At 38.4% G+C, this 22,663-nt stretch overlaps 2 protein-coding genes across 5 annotated transcripts in view; one reads left to right on the top strand and one right to left on the bottom strand.

The window, feature by feature from the left end:
- The window catches only part of mgrn1b (mahogunin, ring finger 1b), a 29,401-nt gene extending 14,152 nt beyond the window's left edge, over positions 1 to 15,249 (bottom strand). For 2 of the 4 annotated variants that reach the window (XM_067421085.1, XM_067421092.1), the window contains exons 1-14: positions 14,659 to 15,247; positions 14,277 to 14,395; positions 13,952 to 14,040; positions 13,666 to 13,812; positions 12,458 to 12,575; positions 12,199 to 12,265; positions 11,449 to 11,492; positions 11,297 to 11,344; positions 10,526 to 10,594; positions 10,284 to 10,443; positions 6,772 to 6,881; positions 6,473 to 6,687; positions 3,955 to 4,066; positions 3,817 to 3,862 (exon numbers count right to left, since the gene is read on the bottom strand). In XM_067421085.1, the coding sequence (XP_067277186.1) occupies positions 3,817 to 3,862; positions 3,955 to 4,066; positions 6,473 to 6,687; positions 6,772 to 6,881; positions 10,284 to 10,443; positions 10,526 to 10,594; positions 11,297 to 11,344; positions 11,449 to 11,492; positions 12,199 to 12,265; positions 12,458 to 12,575; positions 13,666 to 13,812; positions 13,952 to 14,040; positions 14,277 to 14,395; positions 14,659 to 14,746 (1,432 nt within the window). In that variant the 5' untranslated portion in view covers positions 14,747 to 15,247. Of the gene's footprint in view, positions 1 to 3,816; positions 3,863 to 3,954; positions 4,067 to 6,472; positions 6,882 to 10,283; positions 10,444 to 10,525; positions 10,595 to 11,296; positions 11,345 to 11,448; positions 11,493 to 12,198; positions 12,266 to 12,457; positions 12,576 to 13,665; positions 13,813 to 13,951; positions 14,041 to 14,276; positions 14,396 to 14,658 lie in introns of all 4 variants that reach the window. The other 2 variants (XM_067421069.1, XM_067421077.1) reach the window with 1 other exon arrangement.
- Positions 15,250 to 15,660: 411 nt separating this feature from the next.
- Positions 15,661 to 22,270, top strand: ubald1b (UBA-like domain containing 1b). Its single transcript, XM_067421107.1, has 3 exons — positions 15,661 to 16,106; positions 16,409 to 16,462; positions 20,382 to 22,270. The coding sequence occupies exons 1-3, from the start codon at positions 15,999 to 16,001 to the stop codon at positions 20,676 to 20,678; spliced, it is 459 nt and encodes a 152-aa protein (XP_067277208.1). The 5' UTR covers positions 15,661 to 15,998; the 3' UTR covers positions 20,679 to 22,270.
- The last annotated feature ends 393 nt before the right edge of the window (positions 22,271 to 22,663 follow it).

Genomic DNA, 22,663 nt, shown 5'->3' on the forward strand with positions numbered 1-22,663 from the left:
GACTTCACCCTTGCAGGCTCACTATTGGCTGATTCAGTGGTTGAGGGCGAACATTTTGCATTGATTTCATTGTAGTCCTTAGTTTGCAACACTCAAATACCTCCTCAGTCAGCACTTAAGAATCTTAGATTTGACTGAAAGTTGTTTTTAGCTCCTAAAAGTCTCCTAAACTAAGACAAGTCCTACTTTTTACTAAGAATTGTTTGACACTTAAGTCAATGCTTAAATCAATGCTTAAGAAATGTTATACATACAAGCCCATATTTGATCTTCAAAAAGCCTTTTTACAAAAGGTACATCTTGAAAAAGGGGGGTTGTCTTATATTTTGAATAGGATTACTTTCATGGTTCATCACTTTGTATTAAATTCCAGCAATATTTTATGTGTTGTTTGTTGTTATTTAGTTATTTTTTTACTATCGGTTGATTAATCGGTTATTGGCCAGCATGGTCCAACCTACTGTATTTTTGCTCAAATAAATACATAATAAAATAAAATACATTTTTTAAAATAAATGTGCAGGCCACCTCGGTGACAAAACCTAAAACTCACATTCGAATTGTGATTTATTCAAGCCACGGTGGAGGAGAGTTTTGTGATCGGGAACAAATCTCTCTTGTATTCTGTAAATAAAATGTCATATGCTTGGTATGATAAATGCTGCTATAAATAACAGACCAATTCAAATGTTTACATGCTTTTATTTTAATTTGTTTGAGCGGTGATGAAATATATTGCTCTTGTAAATACTTGCCAGCATTTTAAAGAAATACATGTCTAGAAATGCATCCAAATAACAGCAGAGAACAACCGTATGGTGCTCTGCAGTGGTCAAAAAAAGATTATAAAGAGTGAATTTTGAAGTGATATATTCTTGAAAACTCAGATATGTGGATTCGGACAGCTTACATCACCACACGACCTTGGGGTGTTTGTCAAAAGCAGTAGGTAACTCGGCCGGGGATTTTAACGCGGGTGGTGGGAAACTGATGGCAATAAAATAACTGACTAGCCCGATTGATGGCAATACCTTCCGACCCCACGAGAAACAATTACTGTCCGAATAAGGCTTCAGCAAACTCCTTCAACCACTAATAAAGCGAGCTGGAAAATCAAACTTTTCCCTAATTCCCCCTGTTGGGGAGGAGGACCACAATATCATGGCCTGAAATACAACTCAAATACAACTCATTACTGAAATACAACTCAAATTAGCGCACAACATCAACGTCATGGTTTTCAGCCACTCCTTCTGTTCGCTGATTGGACCGGTAAAAATTTGTTCGGAGAAAACCTAAGAATACACCGCAATCCCAGACGAAGTACTGAAGGAAAATGAAAATTGAGTGGAAGTACATAGGAGGGCAGAGCGAGGCTAATACAGGTTTGCAAGGCCCCACTAAATTATGCTGTGCGGATACAAAAACCAATAATAGCACTAGTCTCTGAACAAATGGCACACGTCAGTTTAACACAGAAAGAATAAAAGCAGTTACTTTTGGAATGAAGAAAGCACTTGGACCAAGTGTTATCAAGATCGCACCCCTCAAGTCCACCTCCGGCGACATCATCAAGGACCGTGGCGAGCAGATGGAGAGATGGGTTGAGCACTACGGGGAACTGTACTATAGAGAGCATGTCGTCACTGACACAGCCATGGAGAACACCACCCCACTGCCCACCATGGAAGGACTCGACTCGCCACCCACCATGGAAGAGCTCAGTAAGGCCATTGACTCGCTGTCCTGCGGGAAAGCACCAGGCAGTGACGGAATCCCACCAGAGGTTGTGAAGGCCCCAAAAGAGAGCTCCCTCATTCGACATCTCCATGAGCTTTTGCTATAGTGCTGGGAAGAGGGAATGATACCCCAAGACATGCGGGATGTGAGGATCGTCACGCTCTACAAGAACAAGGGCGACAGCAGTGACTGTAACAACTATCGTGGGATCTCTCTCCTCAGCATCGTGGGAAAGGCCTTCGCCAGGGTTGTCCTCAATCGCCTACAGGTACTTTCTGACCGTGTGTATCCCGAGTCACAGTGTGGGTTCCGGGCCAAGCGTTCAACCATCGACATGGTGTTCTCCCTCAGGCAGCTGCAGGAAAAGTGCCGCGAACAGCAACGTCCCCTGTACCTTGCCATCATCGACCTGACCAAGGCATTTGACTTGGTCAGCCGGTCTGGCCTCTTTGCCCTCCTCCACAAGATTAGATGCCCCCCCAAGCTTCTGAAGATTGTCGAGTCATTCCATGAAATGTCTGGCACTGTTCAGTACGACGGAGCATCATCAGACCCCTTCCCAATAAAGAGCGGTGTGAAACAGGGGTGTGTTCTGGCCCCGACACTTTTCGGCATATTCTTCTCTCTGCTCCTGCGCTACGCATTCAGCTTCACACACGAACCGACGGGAACCTATTCAACCTTGCCCGCCTCAGAGCGAAGACCAAGGTGCACAAGGTCCTCATTCGGGAGATGCCTTTTGCGGATGACGCCGCCCTCACTGCTCACACGGAAGCCACCCTTCAGCGAATCATCACCCTCTTCGCGGAGGCATGCACAGAGTTTGGCCTCACCATCAGCCTCAAGAAGACCAACATCATGGGTCAGGATGTCAGCACCACTCCCATATTTACCATCGGCGATCACACCCTGGAGGTGGTGGACAAGTTCACATACCTCGGCTCTACAATCTCCAGCAACCTATCGCTGGATGTCAAACTTAACGTGAGGATAGGCAAAGCAGCAACCACCATGGCCCGGCTAGGGAAGCGTGTGTGGGACAACCCCATGCTGACCTTCAACACAAAGATGAAGGTGTACCAAGCGTGCGTGCTGAGCACCCTTCTGTACGGCAGTGAGGCTTGGAGCCTATACACGTACCAAGAACGAAGACTGAATGCTTTCCACATGCGCAACCTCAGGCGACTCCTCGGCATCACCTGGCAGGATCGCGTCTCCAACGCAGACGCTTTGGCCCAGGCAGGCATGTTAAGTATGTTCGCCACCCTATCCAAGAGGCGCCTGCGCTGGCTCGGACACGTATACAGAATGGACGATGGCCGCATTCCAAAGTACATCCTCTATGGCGAGCTCACCACCGGTACACGGCCAACCGGTCGACCCGCCCTGCGCTACAAGGATGTCTGTAAGAGGGATCTGAAGTCATGCAACATCAACCCAGCAGATCTCGAAACAGCAACTTCTGACCGCTCTACTTGTCGTGCAAATGTTATAACTGGCGTCAAGCAGGCTGAGGAGAAAAGAGAGATCCAGCGCGAGGAAAGGAAGAGCCGCAAACAGCAAAGAACCCAGCCTACCACTGCTCCCCCCATAGTACCCACCACGGACTACACTTGCAGCAAGTGCGGCAGGAGCTGCAGCTCACGCATCGGCTTATTCAGCCACAAACGGCTCTGCTGCTCCACAACTAAGTAAATACTCAGGTGCAGACTCCATTGTCTCTAGAGACAGAAGGATGCCAACAATTTAGTTTTAAGAAGACATGATTAATTTTAATTTTAAGAATCATGATTAAATAAGTGCGTGCTGCGTGTTGCTTGAATTCTCCGCTGTAATGTGATCTCAGCTGTGCTCTCACTACAAGTGCAACAGCGAAAAAGGACCCCTCTCAGTGTCGGTGCGTCACGTTACCCAGCATACACCAGTATTGCGGTATAATAAAAATGAATATCATAACGAAAATAAACACCAGTATTTGGCATGAACTGGTATACTGCCCAGCACTAATATGAAGCAAAAGCATTTGTGTTATTTTGATATTTCCAATCAGACCGTGATAAAAGTGGAGTTACTCACCATCTTCAGGAGACAGTGAATCAGGGGCATCCTCCCCAGCCGTACCCTAAAAATACAAAGACAGTGCAAAACATCAGAAAGGCGCACAAACCCATCAGGCAGGCCGTGTGGAAAATGTATATGGGTGTTGCTGCTGACCTCAGTGGGGGCGGGACTGCTGGAAAGCAGCATGTGAGCTTGTGCATCAGACATCTCTGACAGTTTTTCTTCATCCTCCTCCTGAATGGGTGACGATGGAGAACGTAGAGTGCTGCAAACACACAAACTATCAAGACTAGCAATGTGCAAAGGTAACACACCAAATAGTCTCTTGTACGAATAATATTTGTACCTTAGAGTAGGGAACAATGAAACATATTTCCCATTTCTCAACTAAATCCATTACTGAATGCACAAGGTGGCGCTGTGGACGCGTGAAGGTGATGTGATTTAAGTACGGAAATGTTTATTTTATATATATATATAAAAATATACATACACACACACACACACACACACACACACACACACACACACACACACACACACACACACACACACACACACATATATACAGGATGAGGATCTGCTTGTATGGTAAAAAGTAGCAGCCCGGTTTCTCAAAAAATATGGACAGTTAGAACGGTGAACACAAATTTTGATTTCAAGGTGACTTTGAAGGCACAGCTGAATTTCATATTTATCTGTTTATGTGAAGATGGCTTTAGGTTCAATTAAATTTAAAGTTAATGAAATGTAAAAAAAAATAATGGCTTTCAATTACACTGTAATTGAGGAAAATATCTATTTAATAGAGACATCAGTAACAGTATCATTATATATATGTGCTCCTAATTGATTAAAAAAAGGAATTAATTCGTTCATTAATAATTAACTAACAAACTGAACAGAATTTATTAAAATCGCACCTAACACTAAAATTCATAATATATTTTTATATTGTGATATGCATTATCACAAATCCCCAAATTAATGTCAGGGTGATTGAATGTCCTCTAGAGTTTATTTTGCCATTAATTCTCAAACATTTACTCAGAAATTTACCAGTTAAAACTTTCCATGATTCCACACTAAACAATGGCAGGAAGGGGGGGAAATGCTGCATCAAGTGATAGATCATCTCCATTTTATGATTTAGAACTCTCACCTAAATTATTTGAAATGTCCACATCTAAAACAGGAAGTTGGAATAAATTAACAGAAGTCATGCATGCTTCCTGAGTCACTTATATTTTCCTATTAGCAGCAATGTCAACAGGATATATTAAAAAATGACAGTGGAGTCATTACTCTGATCAATGGAAAAGAGAAGGTCATGACCTCTCGCTGTGACGCATAGACTTTTAGCCTCCTGCTAAAGCAGGAAGTTTCACTCTTGACTGGCCATTAGTAAGCCATTATTACACTCTTACAAGGTCGCAGTGTTAAGCAGCATAAATTAAACATCATAAATTAAACATCTTTATTTTTAATAAAGTTATAATAAAAATCATAATTTTATATTTGAAAGCAATGTTACAGATGCCATGAAATAGTTTGACATGTGCTCTTTGCTTTCATGTGTTAATGTGCTTCCTGACTAAAACAGGAAGTTTCTATTTCTATATGCGTCAGGCACAACTTGACGCAATGTAAGATTATTCATAGAGTACATTCTGGTCCTGTCTAGGACTTACAGTCTTTAATATATTAATATATTAACCACCCCAAACCCTTTAACAGCTCTGTTTAGAATTCCTTTTAAGCCTAGTCTGCCTTCAGACTAGTTGTTGCTTTCACCACGCTACTGGCCAAGAGGCCAATATGAAAGATGGATGAAATAAATTCTCGGAATTAAAAATGGGGGGAATCAGCTTTACTTAAAAAAAGCTCTTTAAAAACCTCTCACAAGACATGGAAACCCTTGACAAATTAAATTGATACCATTAATTTGTCATTTGAAAATGCAGATGAGGATTCATTTATATATATATATATATATATATATATATATATATATATATATATATAAGATGTTGTATCTGCAAAAAATGCCAATAAATATAATTTGGGGAAACATTTTTATGGAGCATCTGATTAGATACAAATCTGTATGGCGCATCATAATTTAAAGAGGTCTTTAAAAATGCAAATGTGTAAGTGTAGTGAAACTTGACTTGGATGTTCAACTGTGAAAGGAAATACTTTTACATTGTTACAAGAGGTTTCTATTTTAAATAAATGTTGAATTTTCTATTAATTAAAAAGAGAAGAATGTTTCACGTTTCCACAAAAACATGAAGCAGCACAACTGTTTTCAATAGTGATAATAATAAGAAATGTTTCATGAACAGCAAATCATATTAGAATGATTTCTGAATGATCATGTGACACTGAAGACTAGAGTAATGATCCTGAAAATTTAACTTAAATAAATTACATTTTAAGAATAAAAAAAAAGTTCTAAAGAATTAGTTTTAAAAAATTACTTACGTTTTTATTTTTTGTTTTTTTTTATTTTTACAGTTTTTATGATCAAATAAATGCCGTCCTGGTGAATCTTTAGAACTGTAGTGTTCATATCCACACACACACACACTAAAAAAGTATTTTAAGTTATTATCAGATCTAATTGTTTGTATCCAAAAGCAAAGCCTGATATAAACCACAGATTTACCTGTCTGGTGATTTGCTGACTTTGCTCTTCTGTCCGGCACTATCTCCAGAGTGGTCAGGTGAACTGAGCTGCCGGCTCTCTCCACTAAGGCTCCCGGAGAAGTTGATCTCGTCATAAAGAGGCGCAGATGGAATGCCGGGGGACACCGCACCAAGACCGTTCAAAGCCTCCAGCAGGGAAATGGGCTCAAAGCCAGGGGGAACGGAGTCTGAGCTCTGAGAGAAAGGACAAAACAATGAGAATGAGAGAGTGACGCCATGTTGTCTTGTAAAGAGACAACACAGATACACATGACATACAGAGTGCTCATCATGGTCCATGCTCTGAGCCAGCACTGGGCTGAAGGAAGCAGGGGAAAGCGCTCCAGGCTTCTTTCGTACAGCTCTGATCTGAAGAAGAGCTCGAAACGCTGGAGACAGACAAAAAGCCACTTAAAAGTCTCAAAGTATATGAAAATTCACATCTATGCAGGCATTCTGGGCTGTTATGCCAATAATAAACAACAACAGCAATGTAGACAATTATTTGTTGGTTTAAGGCCGTGTGTCCACCAAAGCGTTTTTTTCACGCAGCTGGCTGGCGTATTCAATTATTTTCAATAGGAGCACCGCATTTGTAGAACGCCTGGAGCAAAATGAGGCGCTGAGCGAGTCTTTCAAGCTCAAGCCCTGAGAGTTCTGCATTGTTTTTCTGGTCGCAGTGTTGAAGAATGTTCAATGTTGAGTAAAACGTTGTGCTCATTAATTTCACTTTTCACCAGCCGTCCAATCAAAATGGAAAAGGGGCGGGTCAAACACAACAGACCAGCTGCCACATTCTGCATACAACATCCAAAGATAGAAAAAAAGCAGCAAGACGTTTTCTGCAGTGCCTAGCGTTTTCAGCTGGCTAAAAACGCTTTGGTGGACACGTGGCCTAATAACGGAACAAAAAAAATTAAAACAAGAGCCAGAGCAAATACTTTACAGTGTATCTGCATTTTTATATAGAATCAATACAGAAACAAATTACCTGTGAAATTAGATACTAGTAACACTTCCGCGGATATTCCGTTTTATAACACGCAGTCTCACTCTCAACTGAAAAAAGCGTCCAAAGGGAGGCTTTTCAGCAGAACACCTAGCGTTTTCAGACATTTTGGTGTTGATATGCAGCCTTAAAGTAAACTGGTTGAATGAAACAAAATATTTGAGTTTTTGTACAAAAGGTGGGGTAAGCAATATTTGAAAATGCCGCTTGAAAGTTGGTCAGACCGTCACAACCAGACACAACAACAAATTGTCAGGGTTTGTAGAGGGAAAAGGAGCGAGGACTTAATTGCAGGAAGAATGGGCTTTATTTAGTAATAAAAAAATAAAAACAAACAAAAACTACCCCAAGGGGGAAAACAAGACTTGCCTTCACTTGGCTTGACTCTTGACAATGCAGACAGGCAGGGAAACATGAGGTACGTTTGACGTCGATCCAGCCCAGTGGCCTGTTGCACAAAGCTGGTTTCAGTTGTTACCCAGGTAAGTTTGAGATTAGTTTGAGCAAACTCTGGTTTTCCGGGCTTTAAGAAGGTGGGTTGGTTTTTATCAGTTTTTATCACCATGGTAACTGAGACTACACAGCTGACCTGCTCTGGAGCAGGTTTTATTCTGTGTTTGAGATCTCAAACCCAAACTGGACCAATCAGCAGCAAGTAAAGATGCAAAAAAGCCACACCCCCCTGTATGTCTCGTTCCAAATTAAAGCAGTTTATAATGAAAAAACTTTTGAAATAAAATTGTGCATCTTTTGGTGCTAATTATTTATTATATTTATATTATATGAATTATAATCATTTTAAATTCATATAATATGTAAATATTATTTTAATTGACAAGTAGCCAAATAGTAATATAAATGTAATACATGCATTCATAATTTTTTTAACGACGTGTATTCATTTGAGCTCTTTGTGGACCTATAATTATTATTTATATTTATTTGATTCACATCATGCATTGATATAGCCAGATCATCTTTCAGCTGCCTTCTCAATCTTTCACTGCAGCAGCAGTGTTTATTCCTGCCTTGTAAACACATTTAATTTCATAGCAATTTTCAAAACGAGCTCTCAATCTTCAGAAGAGAAGTGAATCAAACGGACACAGTTATTGGCTGTTTGCCGCACGTGTCACAATTTCAGGTGCGCACTTCAGAGTTGATCGCTAACTCTGGATTAAACCCAAGTTGACAGAAAAAGTTTATACCGAGCTTTGAGAAATGGTTGAACTTGATCTAAACAAGGTTTGATTTATCTGGATTTGTCAACTCTAAATTTACTCTGAAACTCAAGAATTTGTTCAGCTAGCTTCATGCAACAGGCCTCAGGACTGAAAACACAAGGATACTAAATGGGGAGCAAACAAACGAGGGTAACGAGAGAAGACCGTTTGGGGCAAATGGACCAATAATCAGGAAACAAGGTGGGTGGAGTTAGACAATTGACATGAGCACATGGGACAAGGAAACATGAACATGCAGCCAATGAAAACTCATAAGCTGCATGTTCACACAAAACATGAAAACAGGAACACATGCATGCAGCTATTGAAAAACACCATCTGCATGCTACACAACACAAAACATGAGGAGCATGAATATCCGAATCCCAAAATAAAACCGAAGCCCAACTAAACCGAAGTGCTGGAATCCGAACACCATGCCCCAAACAGAAAACTTACAAGGACAGAAGAGCACGCAGCTCGAGCCAATCAGCATTAGGGGGCGTATTACAGTAGAGAAAAGAGAACGAGCAAAAGGGGGATTTGAAGACTGTTGAAAGAGATGCGAGACATTACAAAAGAGAAAAGCTCATAAGAATATCACTGGAAAATGAAGGGTTATGAACAGGAAAGAGCTTTAGAACCTGCGTTATTATTAGAAAAGCTTTGATTGCTTTTACTTTTGATTGATTTTTAGTCACACTGGTTTTGAGTGTCATTATTTGTCTGGAGCTGCTGTGCTGTTAGCAACAAACAATGAACTACTGCTTGTATTTATTCTCGTGTGCTGTATGTTCAGTTTTAGTGCTTCCTGACATTCATTTATTCATCATCTTCACTTCAAGAAGCATTATTTTGTTGTGCTTCTGTTGGGATGAATAGACACTCTTGCCTTGAGTGTGTAACAGAGGTCAGCTAGTAAGAGTTGTTCAGGCTGATAGCTGCAAGACAATGCAGTGTTTACTTTTAAGCTTCCTTGTTAGCGCACTCGTCTCACATGCCAGAAATCAGGGTTAGAGAGACTGATTTGGAGCAGGATGGATATGGATGGGGGATTGAGCTTTGAAGGCTGAACATGAAGAAAAGGGTATGTTTGAGAGCACCATCAATTGTCTCCTAAAAGAAAGAATTTATTCTAAACTGCTGAACATGACTAATCAGTAAATCCAGTCTAACTTCCCGACCTACGCAACAATGTAAAACATTTGCATACGGTTGCCTATGGGTTTCATTTATGGTCAGTCTACATCGGTTTGTTGTTGTCGACATGTTGAGAAGACGCTGTTTACTGAGCTGCGAATCTATTTGCTGCACTTCCAAATAATGAGGACTCGTGCTGGAATTAATGTTGAAAAACCGAATCCATCATGTACTGTTCGTACCACTGTCTATCAAGCGCTGAGAAAGCCACCCGAGCTGAAATTTAGATATCATAGTAGGTGTTTAAACCTATTGTAGGAGAAAATTAGGGACCTTTAAAATAGCATAATAGGAGCACCTTAAGTTAAACCAACAAATAATTTTTAACGTGTGTGGGACTGTTAACAGCATTTACATACGTAGTCTGCAAATCGGGCAGTTGTTGGCCTGGTAGCGTAGAGTATCAGCGCAGGAGTTACACAGACACAAGTGCCTACAGGGTAAAATCAGAGTGTCTCGCAGATCCGACAGACACACCACACACTCATTGCTGTTGTCACTGTTTTCATCATCAGATGGCTGGGAAGAAAAATCACAATGAGATTTTATATAAGATAGTATAATGCATATTTTTAGACAGGTAAATAGAAAACCTTTTCACCTTTGTCTCTTGATTGTTCTTGTTCTCAATTCCATAAATCTCCTGTAACAAGTAACTAACACGATCCACCTGTGTAGTGTAAATGCAAATATTTTTTGGGAAAAAGCATTATAAACATAACCATTTTGTACTTGGGTTCGTTGACCCAAAAATGAAAATTCTGTCATTAATTACTTATCCTCATGTAGTTCAACACCCGTAAGACCTTCGTTCATCTTCGGAACACAAATGAAGGTACAGTATGTGTGTTGAAATCTGATGGCTCAGAAAGGCCTCCAAGGGCTCAATGAAATCATAACTTTATGAAACCATAAATCAGCGGTTCAGATCGCCACATGATTTCAGCAGTTTGGCGGTTTGACATGCAATCTGAATAATTAATCGATGCGCTGATTCGTAAAACTCCAAAGCTTCAGGAAGCAGTATTTTCAAATCGGCCATCACTATACAAGTCGTTATTTTGTTTTGTTCTTGCGCACAAAAACTATTCTAGTCACTTCATAAAATGATTGTAGAGCCACTGTAGTGAGATGGACTTTGTAACGACGTCTTTAGAACCTTTTATGGGTCTTGAGAGGAAAAGGCATTGCTGCCAATAGAGGTTTTTTCTGAGCCATCGGATTTCAAAAAATATATATTAATTTGTGTTCTGAAGATGAATGGAGGACTTACTGGTGTCGAAAAACATGAGGGTAAGTAATTAATGAAAGAATTTACATTTTTGGGTGAACTAACCCTTTAAATGTTACGGTGTAAATCTTTAGGACTCACTATTTGTTTCTGCTTCAAAGGTTTCACTGAGAAACTGCCATCAACATGCTGTAAAAAAAAACACAATAATAATTTTAAACTCTCAGAAATACACAAACACTACAAATAACAACTTCAGAAATTATGAATATATGACATCAATTTTAGCTCACTCTTTCAAATGCTGCCAGCAGTACATGCGCATGTCCCAAACAATCTGAAATAGACAATTGCCATTAAAAACTTGAAAAACAGTGTGTATTGACGTCTTCTGCGGTTAAAAACATTTATTGTGGTCTTCATTCATGTTTATTTGATGCTACAATGAACTAGAAGGAAAAGATGATCAGTTAACAGCTTTAACTGAGGTGCTACAGGGATCTGTCAAGCCACAAAACTGTATTTATTGCTTATATTTCTTTTAAAAAATTACAAAATGTACAAGTTAAGACTTTGGATCATTAAAGTTTGAGAGGAATTACTTTAAATGGAGACACAGAAGTCTCTCAGGTTTCATAAAGAATATCTTAATTTGTGTTTAGAAGTTAAATGAAAAGAAACAAGGGTGAGTACATGATGTCAGAGTTAAGTTTTTTGGGGAGAATTATACCTTATAAATACAGCAAGTTGAGCCCTAGATAAAACAACTCTATATCGCAAATCATACAATTTACATCAACGATACATATCGTCTTATTTGTAATATTGCGATATAATGTTTAGTGATATATCATTACAACCCTACTAAACACACACTGGTTGGTTGGTTGTTTTGTTTTTAAGGATATTTCAGGATTTTTTTTCGTTTTGGTCTCAATCAGCTACAAGTATCAGCAGTGTAGTGTGTCAAAAGATTTTGATGGACATTTCTGATATGACAAGGTGTAAGAGGAGTTCTTCAACTATAAGTCATGATAACATACCATCTCCTTCATCAACCACAGCCTGAATCACCATGGGAAATACACCTCTGTCCAAATCAAAGTTGAGCTTAAAAAAAGAAGAGAAAGGTCAGGTCAAATAATTAAATTCAGTCAGTCCATTTAATTTATTGGATTTGTATGATTTTCTTCTACATTGCAAACTAATAATGGAAAGAGGTCAAATCAATATCTTAGAAGCCAGTATGGATTTGACCATAAGAGGAGACTGACAGCACGAAACTAGACTGTTGGTACTTACATCATCTTCCTTCCATTCGGAGAAATCAATCTTGAAGGCTGGCAGAGTAAACTGCTGGCTAACCCCTCTTTTGTAATATACAGTTTCAGAGACCAAAGCAGGGGTTTTGGGGCTGTATCTTAAATATATAAAATATATATATATATACTGTTAGGTGGACAAAAAATATCATACCAACAACACACTTTTCAGAGAGTTCAGATGATAATCATTACATATTTTATAGAGGTTTTTCGCATTTAAATGCATTTTCTTTGTGGCTCAATTGGCTGCAATCACTGATCGTAATTACTGAGCTTTGAAAAATTAAACTTTGAACAACAACAAAAAAAAAGTGTACTGAGGAATTATTCAAAAGCCATTCAACAACCGTTATTGAATTACCCAAAACTCACCCTCATAAAGTTCAAAATCTTTATGAAGAGATCCAACAAGTCAAGCATGTACAATTGAGCATCTTATTTGAGTGATCTATATGTTCTCTGATCAAGGTTATATGTGAACAACAGCCTAAATAAAATCTGTTAATTATATAAAGTCACCGTGTCTCAGCTAAATTATTAATTAATGTGGATTTATTTTATGATCTCTTTATTAACTGTCAAAAGAGGGACAGACATTTCTGAGATTTCATTAAAAATATCTTCATTTGTGTTTTGAAGATGAACAAAAGACGTACGGGGTTGGAATTACTTGTTTTTTGGATGAACTGTCCATTTAACACAATTACTTAAAAATAACACAAGCTTTGATATTGGATAATAACACTGATATAGTTTATTATCAAAGAATGGTTGTGAATATACCATTTACTGTATACGAAAACACTGATTTGCATGGATAATGGGAACTGTCACATTATTTGATTAAGCTTAGCATGAAATAAAAATTCAACCTCTCTATTTCCTATATGCATGTTATAGATCTTATTGTGAACAATTCATCCATGCATAAAATATTTTGACCTTGTAATGTTTAATCAAACATTATTCTGTTGTTTCCGACCTCTCTCTGGTGACGTATGGAGGACATCTCCAATCATTTAGTCCGATAATCTCCACCCCAGCAAACTCGCGTTCATCTGCCTCCACTTTTACAAGCAACAGTCACTCGGATATACAGTACGTCACAATACATAAAATTATCTGTGACTACTTCAATTTCATCGCGACTTTTAACATTTGTAACTTTAAAACTGAAGTCCTTACATTGCCATCCCATTGGATAACTCCTCAAAAGCCTGGCAGTAGATGGTGATGGCCACTCGAGCATCTGAGTCAAAGGTGAACTCCACTCCATATAAGGATCTTGGTTTTACTCCTTCATCAGTGGGAGTATCAGCATCATCTTTATACCTATAACCACACAATTTTACAAAAACAATCAAGCACATACTTCATTAAGAGAATTTTAAAAAATCACTACATGCAGAACCAACTGAGATAATTTGTTCTCAGCTTATCAATGATATGATTCATATTCGTGAATCAGTACCTGACCAATCGTAATGAGTCTTTTCTGATGTTGACAAGACTTCTCAAGGTCTTGACTGGCTCATGAGGTGCTGGAGTAACATAGGGAAACTGTAGCAGGTACCAAAAAAAAAAAATAGAAAGGAAATGTAATATTAATGAACATAATACTATATATATTAACTTGCTTTAGATAAAATCATCTTATGCACGCTAGTTACAACAACAACAACAACAAAGATTTGTCGAGAAAACATCAGAAGCACTGCAAAACAAAGCAGACAGTCAAATTATAAAACATTTAATATTCAGCTAACAGATGTTCTCATGGATTGCTTTTCCTGTACCTGAACTGGGCGGTTACCAAGAAAGTTGAGATCCATGTTCTCCCCGAAAAGATAACCCTCCGGATGAGGGGTGTCAAACTTCTCTCCTCCCATGAAAAAGTGGCTGGCAAAATAGTTTCCTTAGAAATAAAACAGTAATTAGACAAACTCTAACTAAACATTTTAACTGAATAACATTATCAGTCAGGGCTTCCATGGCCATTTTGGCCAGTACTGGTCTGCCTCAGGTGGATTTTTGGCTAACGTTACATAATTTAAATGCTTTGTTGGCAGTAATGAATTGGCTAATTTATTAAACGAATATTTAAGAGCTCGAGATATCAATCAGTGAAAAGTGCTTACAAGACAAGAGCAGATAAAAGCCACCTTGTATCAACCTTACCTGATTTTGGAGGATACCTGTAGGCAGAATTAGCCTGGATGTCTATGTCCTCAACACCAGCGATTCTTCGACTAAGAATTGAACCCATTTCTCCAACAGCCCGATCAGAACAAATTAACCGTTGTTAAGGTGTAACACAACAGTCACAAGGCTGTTATAGTCAGCTAACCGCGTAATAACAGCAACCGCCCTGAACCGACCGAGGTGTTTAAATTAACATGACATGATTTTGATAGGCATTTTTTTTCTTCTGAGTCGGATGAGATGGGTCTCGTAACGTACAGTTGTTCAGTTCAGTCAGCTGGATCAGTTTATGGTCTTGACGCTTGGCTAACTGACTAGCAAGCCAGCGCCTAGCTAGTTAGTTCGCCTGTCACGAATAAAGCAAGATGTAAACGGGTGCGTCAACACACAAAAAGTAAATTCTGAAATACACGAGGGAAAAAGACTTCCTGACAATTGTATCGTCTGGCGCTTTCTCTGAATAATAATAATAGCTGTTTCGTCGTGAAAACACAAAACAAGGAAATCGTTGTTACGATGCGACCCAGCGAGGAGTGTAGCGTATAGTCACGTGATTGGCTAAGCTTGTCACGAGAAATGTATGCTCGTCCAATCACAAGGTGAGCTGACCATGAGAAGTCTGTTTTCATCTAGTCGAGCTCTGGTCGAGAGCACACAAGCTTTGTTATTTCACTCTGGCGATGATATTTTTTAGGTAACGTAAAAAACAAATTGATCAAAACAAAAATGATCACTTTACAAAAACACATTACAAACATATTGTAGTATTTTCAAATGTTATTTAATATTTTCATTTTGTAAACAGTAATAACTTAGTAATATCAATGTTAGTTTATGTTTTGGAAATTGAGCTTACTATACCAAAATAGGCTAATAATGTTTTTTTAAGGCTCATTTTCATCTGTTGCATGTGTAACGGTAATTGTTATGTTGGGTTTTGTGGTAATTACAACAAAAAAAACTATACACAAACGGTACAGCCAATATCTTTTATTATTTGGTACAACAGATGATGAAAGTGATCAAGATTAATAACATGATAAGGTACTGGAAACCTGTTGAAAGATGTTTGTATGAATGTAACGTTATTTATTATATTGAGTCCATTTGGGCTCTCATTTGCATACTGCCTACAAATCCCAGAGTTCTTTTCGGACGCTCACTGCAGTTGTCCGAAAGGGGGCGCTAAGTCCGACGCGTCAACTTACAACATTATTTGTTTCTTGTCGGCAAGTTGATGTTCGAGTGCGGCGTTTTTGAAAGACTGCAAGCTCAGACTTTAAAAGTACGAAATCACACAGCTTTCTCAACTGAATATGGACGAACTAAGGCATCAGGTTATGATAAATCAGTTTGTTCTTACAGCCGGATGTGCGGCAGATCAAGCAAAGCAGCTTCTTCAAGCTTCACATTGGCAGTTTGAGGTATGTTTGTTTGGTGGGGCAAATACTTATTGTCATGTTGATATATATATATATATATATATAATATACACACACGATTCGTTCATTTGACGTAACGTTAGTTATGTTAGACAAGCTCTTTGCAAAAGCCAGCTAAACAAGTCAATCAAAAACATTTATGACATTTTAAATGGGATAAAAGTGTTACCTTCAGCGAAATAATTGTCTATACATTTACATTTATACTCAAAGCCTTCCAATACACATTTGCTTGCTTTATCACGTGTTTATGATTTACTGATAACTCTTTTATGGTGTTGCAGACTGCACTCAGTACTTTTTTCCAAGAGGCTAATATTCCTTACAGCCATCAAATGGTGAGTATGTTTTTGTCGCTTTTGTTATTGTGATTTTTGTGAGGTTTTTAATATCTGATGTGATGACTTCCGCCATGTTGAAACCACGAGTCAGACAAAAATAAACACAGGGTGGCATGTTTTCTCACGAGGGCTACATTTGTCGTTTAAAAACTCACAACGTTGTCATCTACGCGCATAAAGTCTCTCGTAGGTAGTTAATTAAATATGTAAATATTTTAAGATGATAAAATAATCTGCACTAATGGGAGTTGCGATTTTGTAAACGTGTCCAAAGTTGTGGGGGAGGGCGATTCCAGGAAACAGAGCACGCGCTTGACACACCGTGTACACCGCTACTATAACAATAAGAATGGTAACGTTACGTTAGCAACGCTCGTGTATGTAACCTGATCAAACTATCACTGGCTTAGAAAACACATTTATATTTTTTTTCAAGCAGATATCTTAAATCAAAGGGATTTGTTTGGAAATACTCAAAGTTGTGGTACTACCGGTCACATGCAAAGAGAATCAAATTTAGTTAACTCTTGGAAAGCACCTAATTTGTCTCTCACTTACAAGCGCGATTAAATGTTTGCAAATTAAAATGGTTCACTCTAACATCACATATAATGAAATATTAATATGATGTAGTACACCCACATGAAACTAAGACTTTTATCAGAAAAGGCAGTTTTATTCTACATGGAGCGGGCCACAGTGGGCGCTGCCGAGTTGACGTCACAACATAATTACTAACAGCAAAATAATAATGTATTTACATCACACACAGCTCTCATCCAGTGCTTAATGTGCTTTACAGTCTGTAATTCTGAAAGTACATATAAACAAACAAACCAAACCATATGACAATGAAAACTAATAACCAAATTCAATTTTGATTATAGTGGTAATGAAGGTGAAAGGTTATGTTGTGCAATGTCAGTTTTGGTGGAACATTTTTGGGCCCCTACGTCTGCAAGCAGACAGCTGAATTATGAATGATCTGTGTATGACTGGAAAGCCGAGATGAGTTAGATTTTCAGATGACAGTATTGTTTGAGTAAGCAATTCAGGAATAGCCTTTCAGTTTAAAGGTCCTACTGCTAGTTGTAATAGCTCAACAGTAAGGGTGTCTAAATGTGAGTGAATTTTTTTGTTGTTGTTGTTGATGATGATGGAACTGTCACTTGACTTCTAGGTAGGATAGGATAGGTAGGAATTGGTTAAAACAATTTTTTTTTCCAAATTTGTTTAAAATTTCTTTATATATCAATACATAATTAAAATGTAAGTACTCTGAAAAAGAAAGTATAAAAAATGAGTGTCTGTAGACCTCTCACGACTGTTTTAAAGACAGCTCATTATTTCCATTCACTCCACCTTCTCCCTTCTGAGCTCTTTCCAAAGCCCCCAAAACATGAACGCGCTACACCGGCCGCTCAGCTGGAAGACGCATTATTTACCTCAGACGAGCAGTGTGCATGTAGTGACATCATGTCAGAATCACATGTAATAAAAAATCGAACTTTATCAGAATGAACATAAACAATTATATTGTTTATAAAAGTTCCTGGATGCGGTGTACTAGCTTTTACACGTGCATTTTGTTATCTAAAGTTAAATTTTGAGAAATTCAACACAACAGCGATCAACTTGAGCTAAACATATTAAATATTTATCATCTCTACTAATGGCTAAGTGTATAATGTTGTAACTTTATGCTAAGTAATGTTATGTTAGCTATATTCGGCAGCTTCTTGTGCACTTGATACATGCTTCATGAAAACATAAACCAAATTTTTTTTTAATCAAAATGAAAGATTACCTGTCCAGCAGAAATACAGCCAGCAATGAGTCGTTTTTCAGGTCCCTCACTTCTCACCATCGTTGAAAAGCCACGCCGATATTTACTGGTGTTTGATTTCTTTGTTTATCCAAAGACTTTCTGTGCATTGCCTTTTCTCGTACTGTCTTTCTTTTTTGCATGGTTTGCCTTCACTGACTGTAAAACCCTGCACTGTGAATTTTGAATGCTCTTTCTCTGCCATTATTTTGCCTAGGTTTCTTTCTTGCCTCTTGAACTGCTCAAATCACACTAGCGCGCGCATGTGGGCAGATCCTGTAGCGAAAGCGGTGGTCGCCATTGGTAGCGAGAGAGAGTGACAGTCACCCAAGCCAATCATTTGTTTCGTCCCGAACGAAAATAAGGAGCGGTGTTTATTGCCGATTAAAAAGTCTGGAGTCACTCTATTTTTATACTCTCATTTTCAGAGTACTTACATTTTAATTATGTATTTGACATATAAAGAAAGTTTAAGCAAATTTGGACAAAAGTGTTTTAGATCAGTCCTACCTATCCCACCTTTAAATGACTGTCAATGGAGAAATGTCGTTTTTTGACTGCATACTGGTGTAGTTATGTTAAGTGGAGAAACTAAAACACACACAAACGGCAGAACTGCTGAGTGAACTAATTGCTTATAAAAACAGTTGAAAATCATTGAGTTGCTTAATGTATTTGTGGAAAAGGTACATTTTTTTGTTCGACCGTCTTTGATGAATGGAAAGTTTAAAAGAACAAAAAAGACGTAATCGGTGTTGTTTTTCCTCTGTTTATCTTCTTAATGCTGGCCTCTGAAAGAATAAACGTTGCTATAGCAGCATTTGTGTCAGTGCATCGGGTCTGGTCTCTGGTGTTTATTCAGGCGAGGTGGCCAATCATTATTGTATCAACTCCAAAGGTCTACAACATCAGTCACTCACCACAACTTTTCAGAAACTTCCTCAATTCCTTGTTTTAGGAAATGATTTCCATTCAGTGGACATGGCTGTAAAAACTACTGGCGAATGGACATGGCGAATGTTGCATTAACCCAGAGGTCTTCAACCCTGCTCCTGGGGACCACTGTCCTGCTTCAGCACAGCTCCCTGTGTTTTTTCAACAAGTAATCCTGAAGATCTCGATTAGCTTCTCCTGTCTTTAATTGGGGTCAGATCAGAATTCTGCAGGACAGTGGGTCCCCAGGAGCAGGGTTGAAGACTTCTGCATAAACTGTTTTAAAGTGACCATTAGGGCTGTGTGATATTGAAGAAAAATGTGTTATGCAATAACTTGTTAAATAATGCGATATTCGATATGCAATACGAAATTGCAATTAGTGTGTAAAATCTATTTAAATTATATATATTTTTAAATGTACTAGCAGAGAATTAAACCATTTGTTTCTCACATTCTTTCTGGGAAAAGAAAGCATCGCTACAACTTCTGAAAGTCATCAGCGGTGTTTTAGTTAACATTTATGTCACAAATCATTGACGTGTGTGTGTGTGTGTGTGTGTGTGTGTGTGTGTGTGTGTGTGTGTGTGTGTGTGTGTGTGTGTGTGTGTGTGTGTGTGTGTGTGTGTGTGTGTCAGACAGCACAAGACTGTTATTGTTTTTCGCAAAATTGCATTAACTCCTTTTAACATCAAGCAAGTCACATAAGTAACAGTTGTGTGCCCAGTCTATGCTCTGAGACCTAAAATTTACACTTTTCACAATGTTGAAGTAGCCTATTAAAATTATTCAGATAATATTATTGCGATATTTCGATATATTGAACCGCCATAGTGACCATTAAATCAAAAGGACAATTCTTCAAGAATGTTGCAGTGTTAGTTATAAATCATTTATCAAGCACATTGTTTTTTTAGTATTCATCATGTGCACTAATAATAATCTTTAATTAAAAATCTTAACCTCTCCTCCCTCTCAAAACAGCATCTGTTCTCATCATGACGTGTGTTTTGGCAGGGAAATCAAATCAAATCCCGCCCTCCGCTCTGTTTTCTTTTTTCAATCCATTTTACTTAGTTATACGTCACAATAGGGGGGAAAAGACCATTACACCTTCCATTTCATTTCACCTTAAGTTGGTTCTGTCTTTGTTTCCAGATGTGCACTCCAGCCAACACACCGGCGACACCCCCCAACTTCCCAGATGCCCTAGTCATGTTTTCTCATCTTAAAGCCTCAGAGAGCTTCGGCAACAGCAGTCCCATCGCTTCTATGGCTACATCACCAGCTCCTCACACCAACTGGGCCATGAGCCCTCCGGCGACCCCTGGCCTCCAGGGGCGATGGACTCCGGGTCAGCTTGTGCCGCAGACGACCTCTCCAGGCTGGCCGGCAGCTGTGACTCAGCAAGCCTCCGCTGAGCATATTAGTATTGTCATGGAGGCCGAGAGATAGAGACTGCTTTAACTAGCCATCACACCTTACAGGAAGAGGAGGATGGACATTCCTCTTGATGATTTCGGCAGTTGTGGATGTAAAACTGAATTGGAGTGAACAGGATGGGAGATCGGTGGTGGTGTAACAGCATGTGTCTTCTTTTCTGTGGTCACTGCAGATCTGGGACTATTTTAAAAAGCCAAAAAGACGGACAGAAAGAGAAGTTATGTAGCATATTCACAGATAACCTCAGACAAATGAATGTGTTACTGAATATTGTCAATTTCACCAGTTCTCAAGTAATAGTGAATACTCTATTTTGCACTGTTTACTCTCAACCTGCAGTGGATCTACAGTAAAAGGGATAGTTACTCGCTGTCATTCCAAACCTCTATGACTTGTTTATTTGGACACCATAGACTGTCTTTTTATGGATAGAAACAGTTCTTTAAAGTTTATGTTGTACAGATGAAAATCGTACAGGTTTAGGATGAAAAATCCACAACTATAATGATAACGGCACAGAGAAACAACATCGTTGGAATTGTTTTCAGAATGATTTTTCCAGCTGATGAGATGAACGCTAAAAACACTGAGCCAATCAGAATCTCGAGTTTGAACATTCAAAGCAGCAGGCAACAAAACGAGCAGCGCATGCGTCGAATAAACAGAACAATATTTTGCTCTGGTAGTTTATCTTTATTGTTAAGGTTCTTTTGAATGAAATGAGTGAGTGAGTGATGACCAAATGTTAATTTTTGAGTGAACTGTCCCTTTAATTGAAAGGTTTACTGCAGCAATCATATGATCCTGTTCTTTAATTATTGCTTTTGTTATGACTGTGATAAATTGAATTGGCATTTTGTAAAAGTAATGATATTGGAAGCATTTCATACCCAGGATGTTAAATTCTCTGGTTCTGCTTAACACTTACAGCACATTTGACTGTTATAACATGAATCCTTTTTAATATATATAAAGTGAGAATGTATTCCTCCTATTTCTTATGACAGATCATCGCCCTGAACTGTGTTCACACTGCCTCCACAATATTTGTGGACTGTAATGGTTATCATTACCCTTTTTGTGTGTGTTTTAAATAAATATTGTATATATATTGCACATGTTGATGTGATGTTCATGTTAGAGTAGTAAAATAGATTACATCTTTTTCTGGTCTGTTTCCCTTATAGTGTAATTCCAGGTCAATTCATGCATGACCTTTGTATCCTTATACCATAGTAAATGATTACACAGACCCAGAGGTAACTTTAATTCAGAAAACAAACCATTTCAAGTTTCATACATATTGACATATTACATTGATTTTAAACTCACATTTTACACCTTTATGCATTTTGTGGTTAATTTTAGAACACTAAATATTGTACAATATACTTTTAAGTTGGTCAGTATGCAAAAAAAAGTAACCTCAAATAAATGGTCTTAAAGTAAAGTTTTTAAAGTCAAGGAAACCCTTTGTAAGGGTTTTATTGTGATACACAGTTGTAAATCATGGAAATTTATACCAGCTTAAAAAGTTGTGGAAATGTATGTAATGGATCAATATGATCAAAGATGGCTGTGAAAATAAATCCGCATGGTTTATCCTTTTGATCTATCATTCAATAATTTCACAAAAGCCATGACTTCCTGTTTGGCAGTATAAATATGAGGAAACAAAACAGTTAAATTCTTTTAATCATTCACCAGGAAGAGAAAAACCAAAGGCTAGATTTCTGATGTGCAGCAAAAGATTGCTGGGCGTCACAAAATAGAAAGTGGCTGTATGAAAATAGCTAAAGCTTTTGAAATTCCCCATTTCCATCATCAGGGCACTATTTAAGAAGTTCCAATCAACTAAAGATATTACAAATCTGCCTGAAAGAGGACGTGTGTTTATATCATCCTAATGCACAGCGAGGAAGAGAGTTTGAATGCCCAAAGACTCTCCAAAGATCACAGATGGATAATTACAGAGATTAGTTCAGTCTAGGGGTCAG

Source organism: Pseudorasbora parva, chromosome 2, assembly GCF_024679245.1.
Source record: "Pseudorasbora parva isolate DD20220531a chromosome 2, ASM2467924v1, whole genome shotgun sequence".
Lineage (NCBI taxonomy): Eukaryota > Metazoa > Chordata > Actinopteri > Cypriniformes > Gobionidae > Pseudorasbora > Pseudorasbora parva.

Excerpts from the sequence above, each read along its gene's own strand:
- ubald1b (XM_067421107.1), top strand. The coding sequence starts at position 15,999 with ATGGACGAACTAAGGCATCAGGTTATGATAAATCAGTTTGTTCTTACA. Across the intron at positions 16,107-16,408 it reads CTTCACATTGGCAGTTTGAG|ACTGCACTCAGTACTTTTTT; the intron begins GTATGTTTGTTT and ends ATGGTGTTGCAG. Across the intron at positions 16,463-20,381 it reads TTCCTTACAGCCATCAAATG|ATGTGCACTCCAGCCAACAC; the intron begins GTGAGTATGTTT and ends CTTTGTTTCCAG.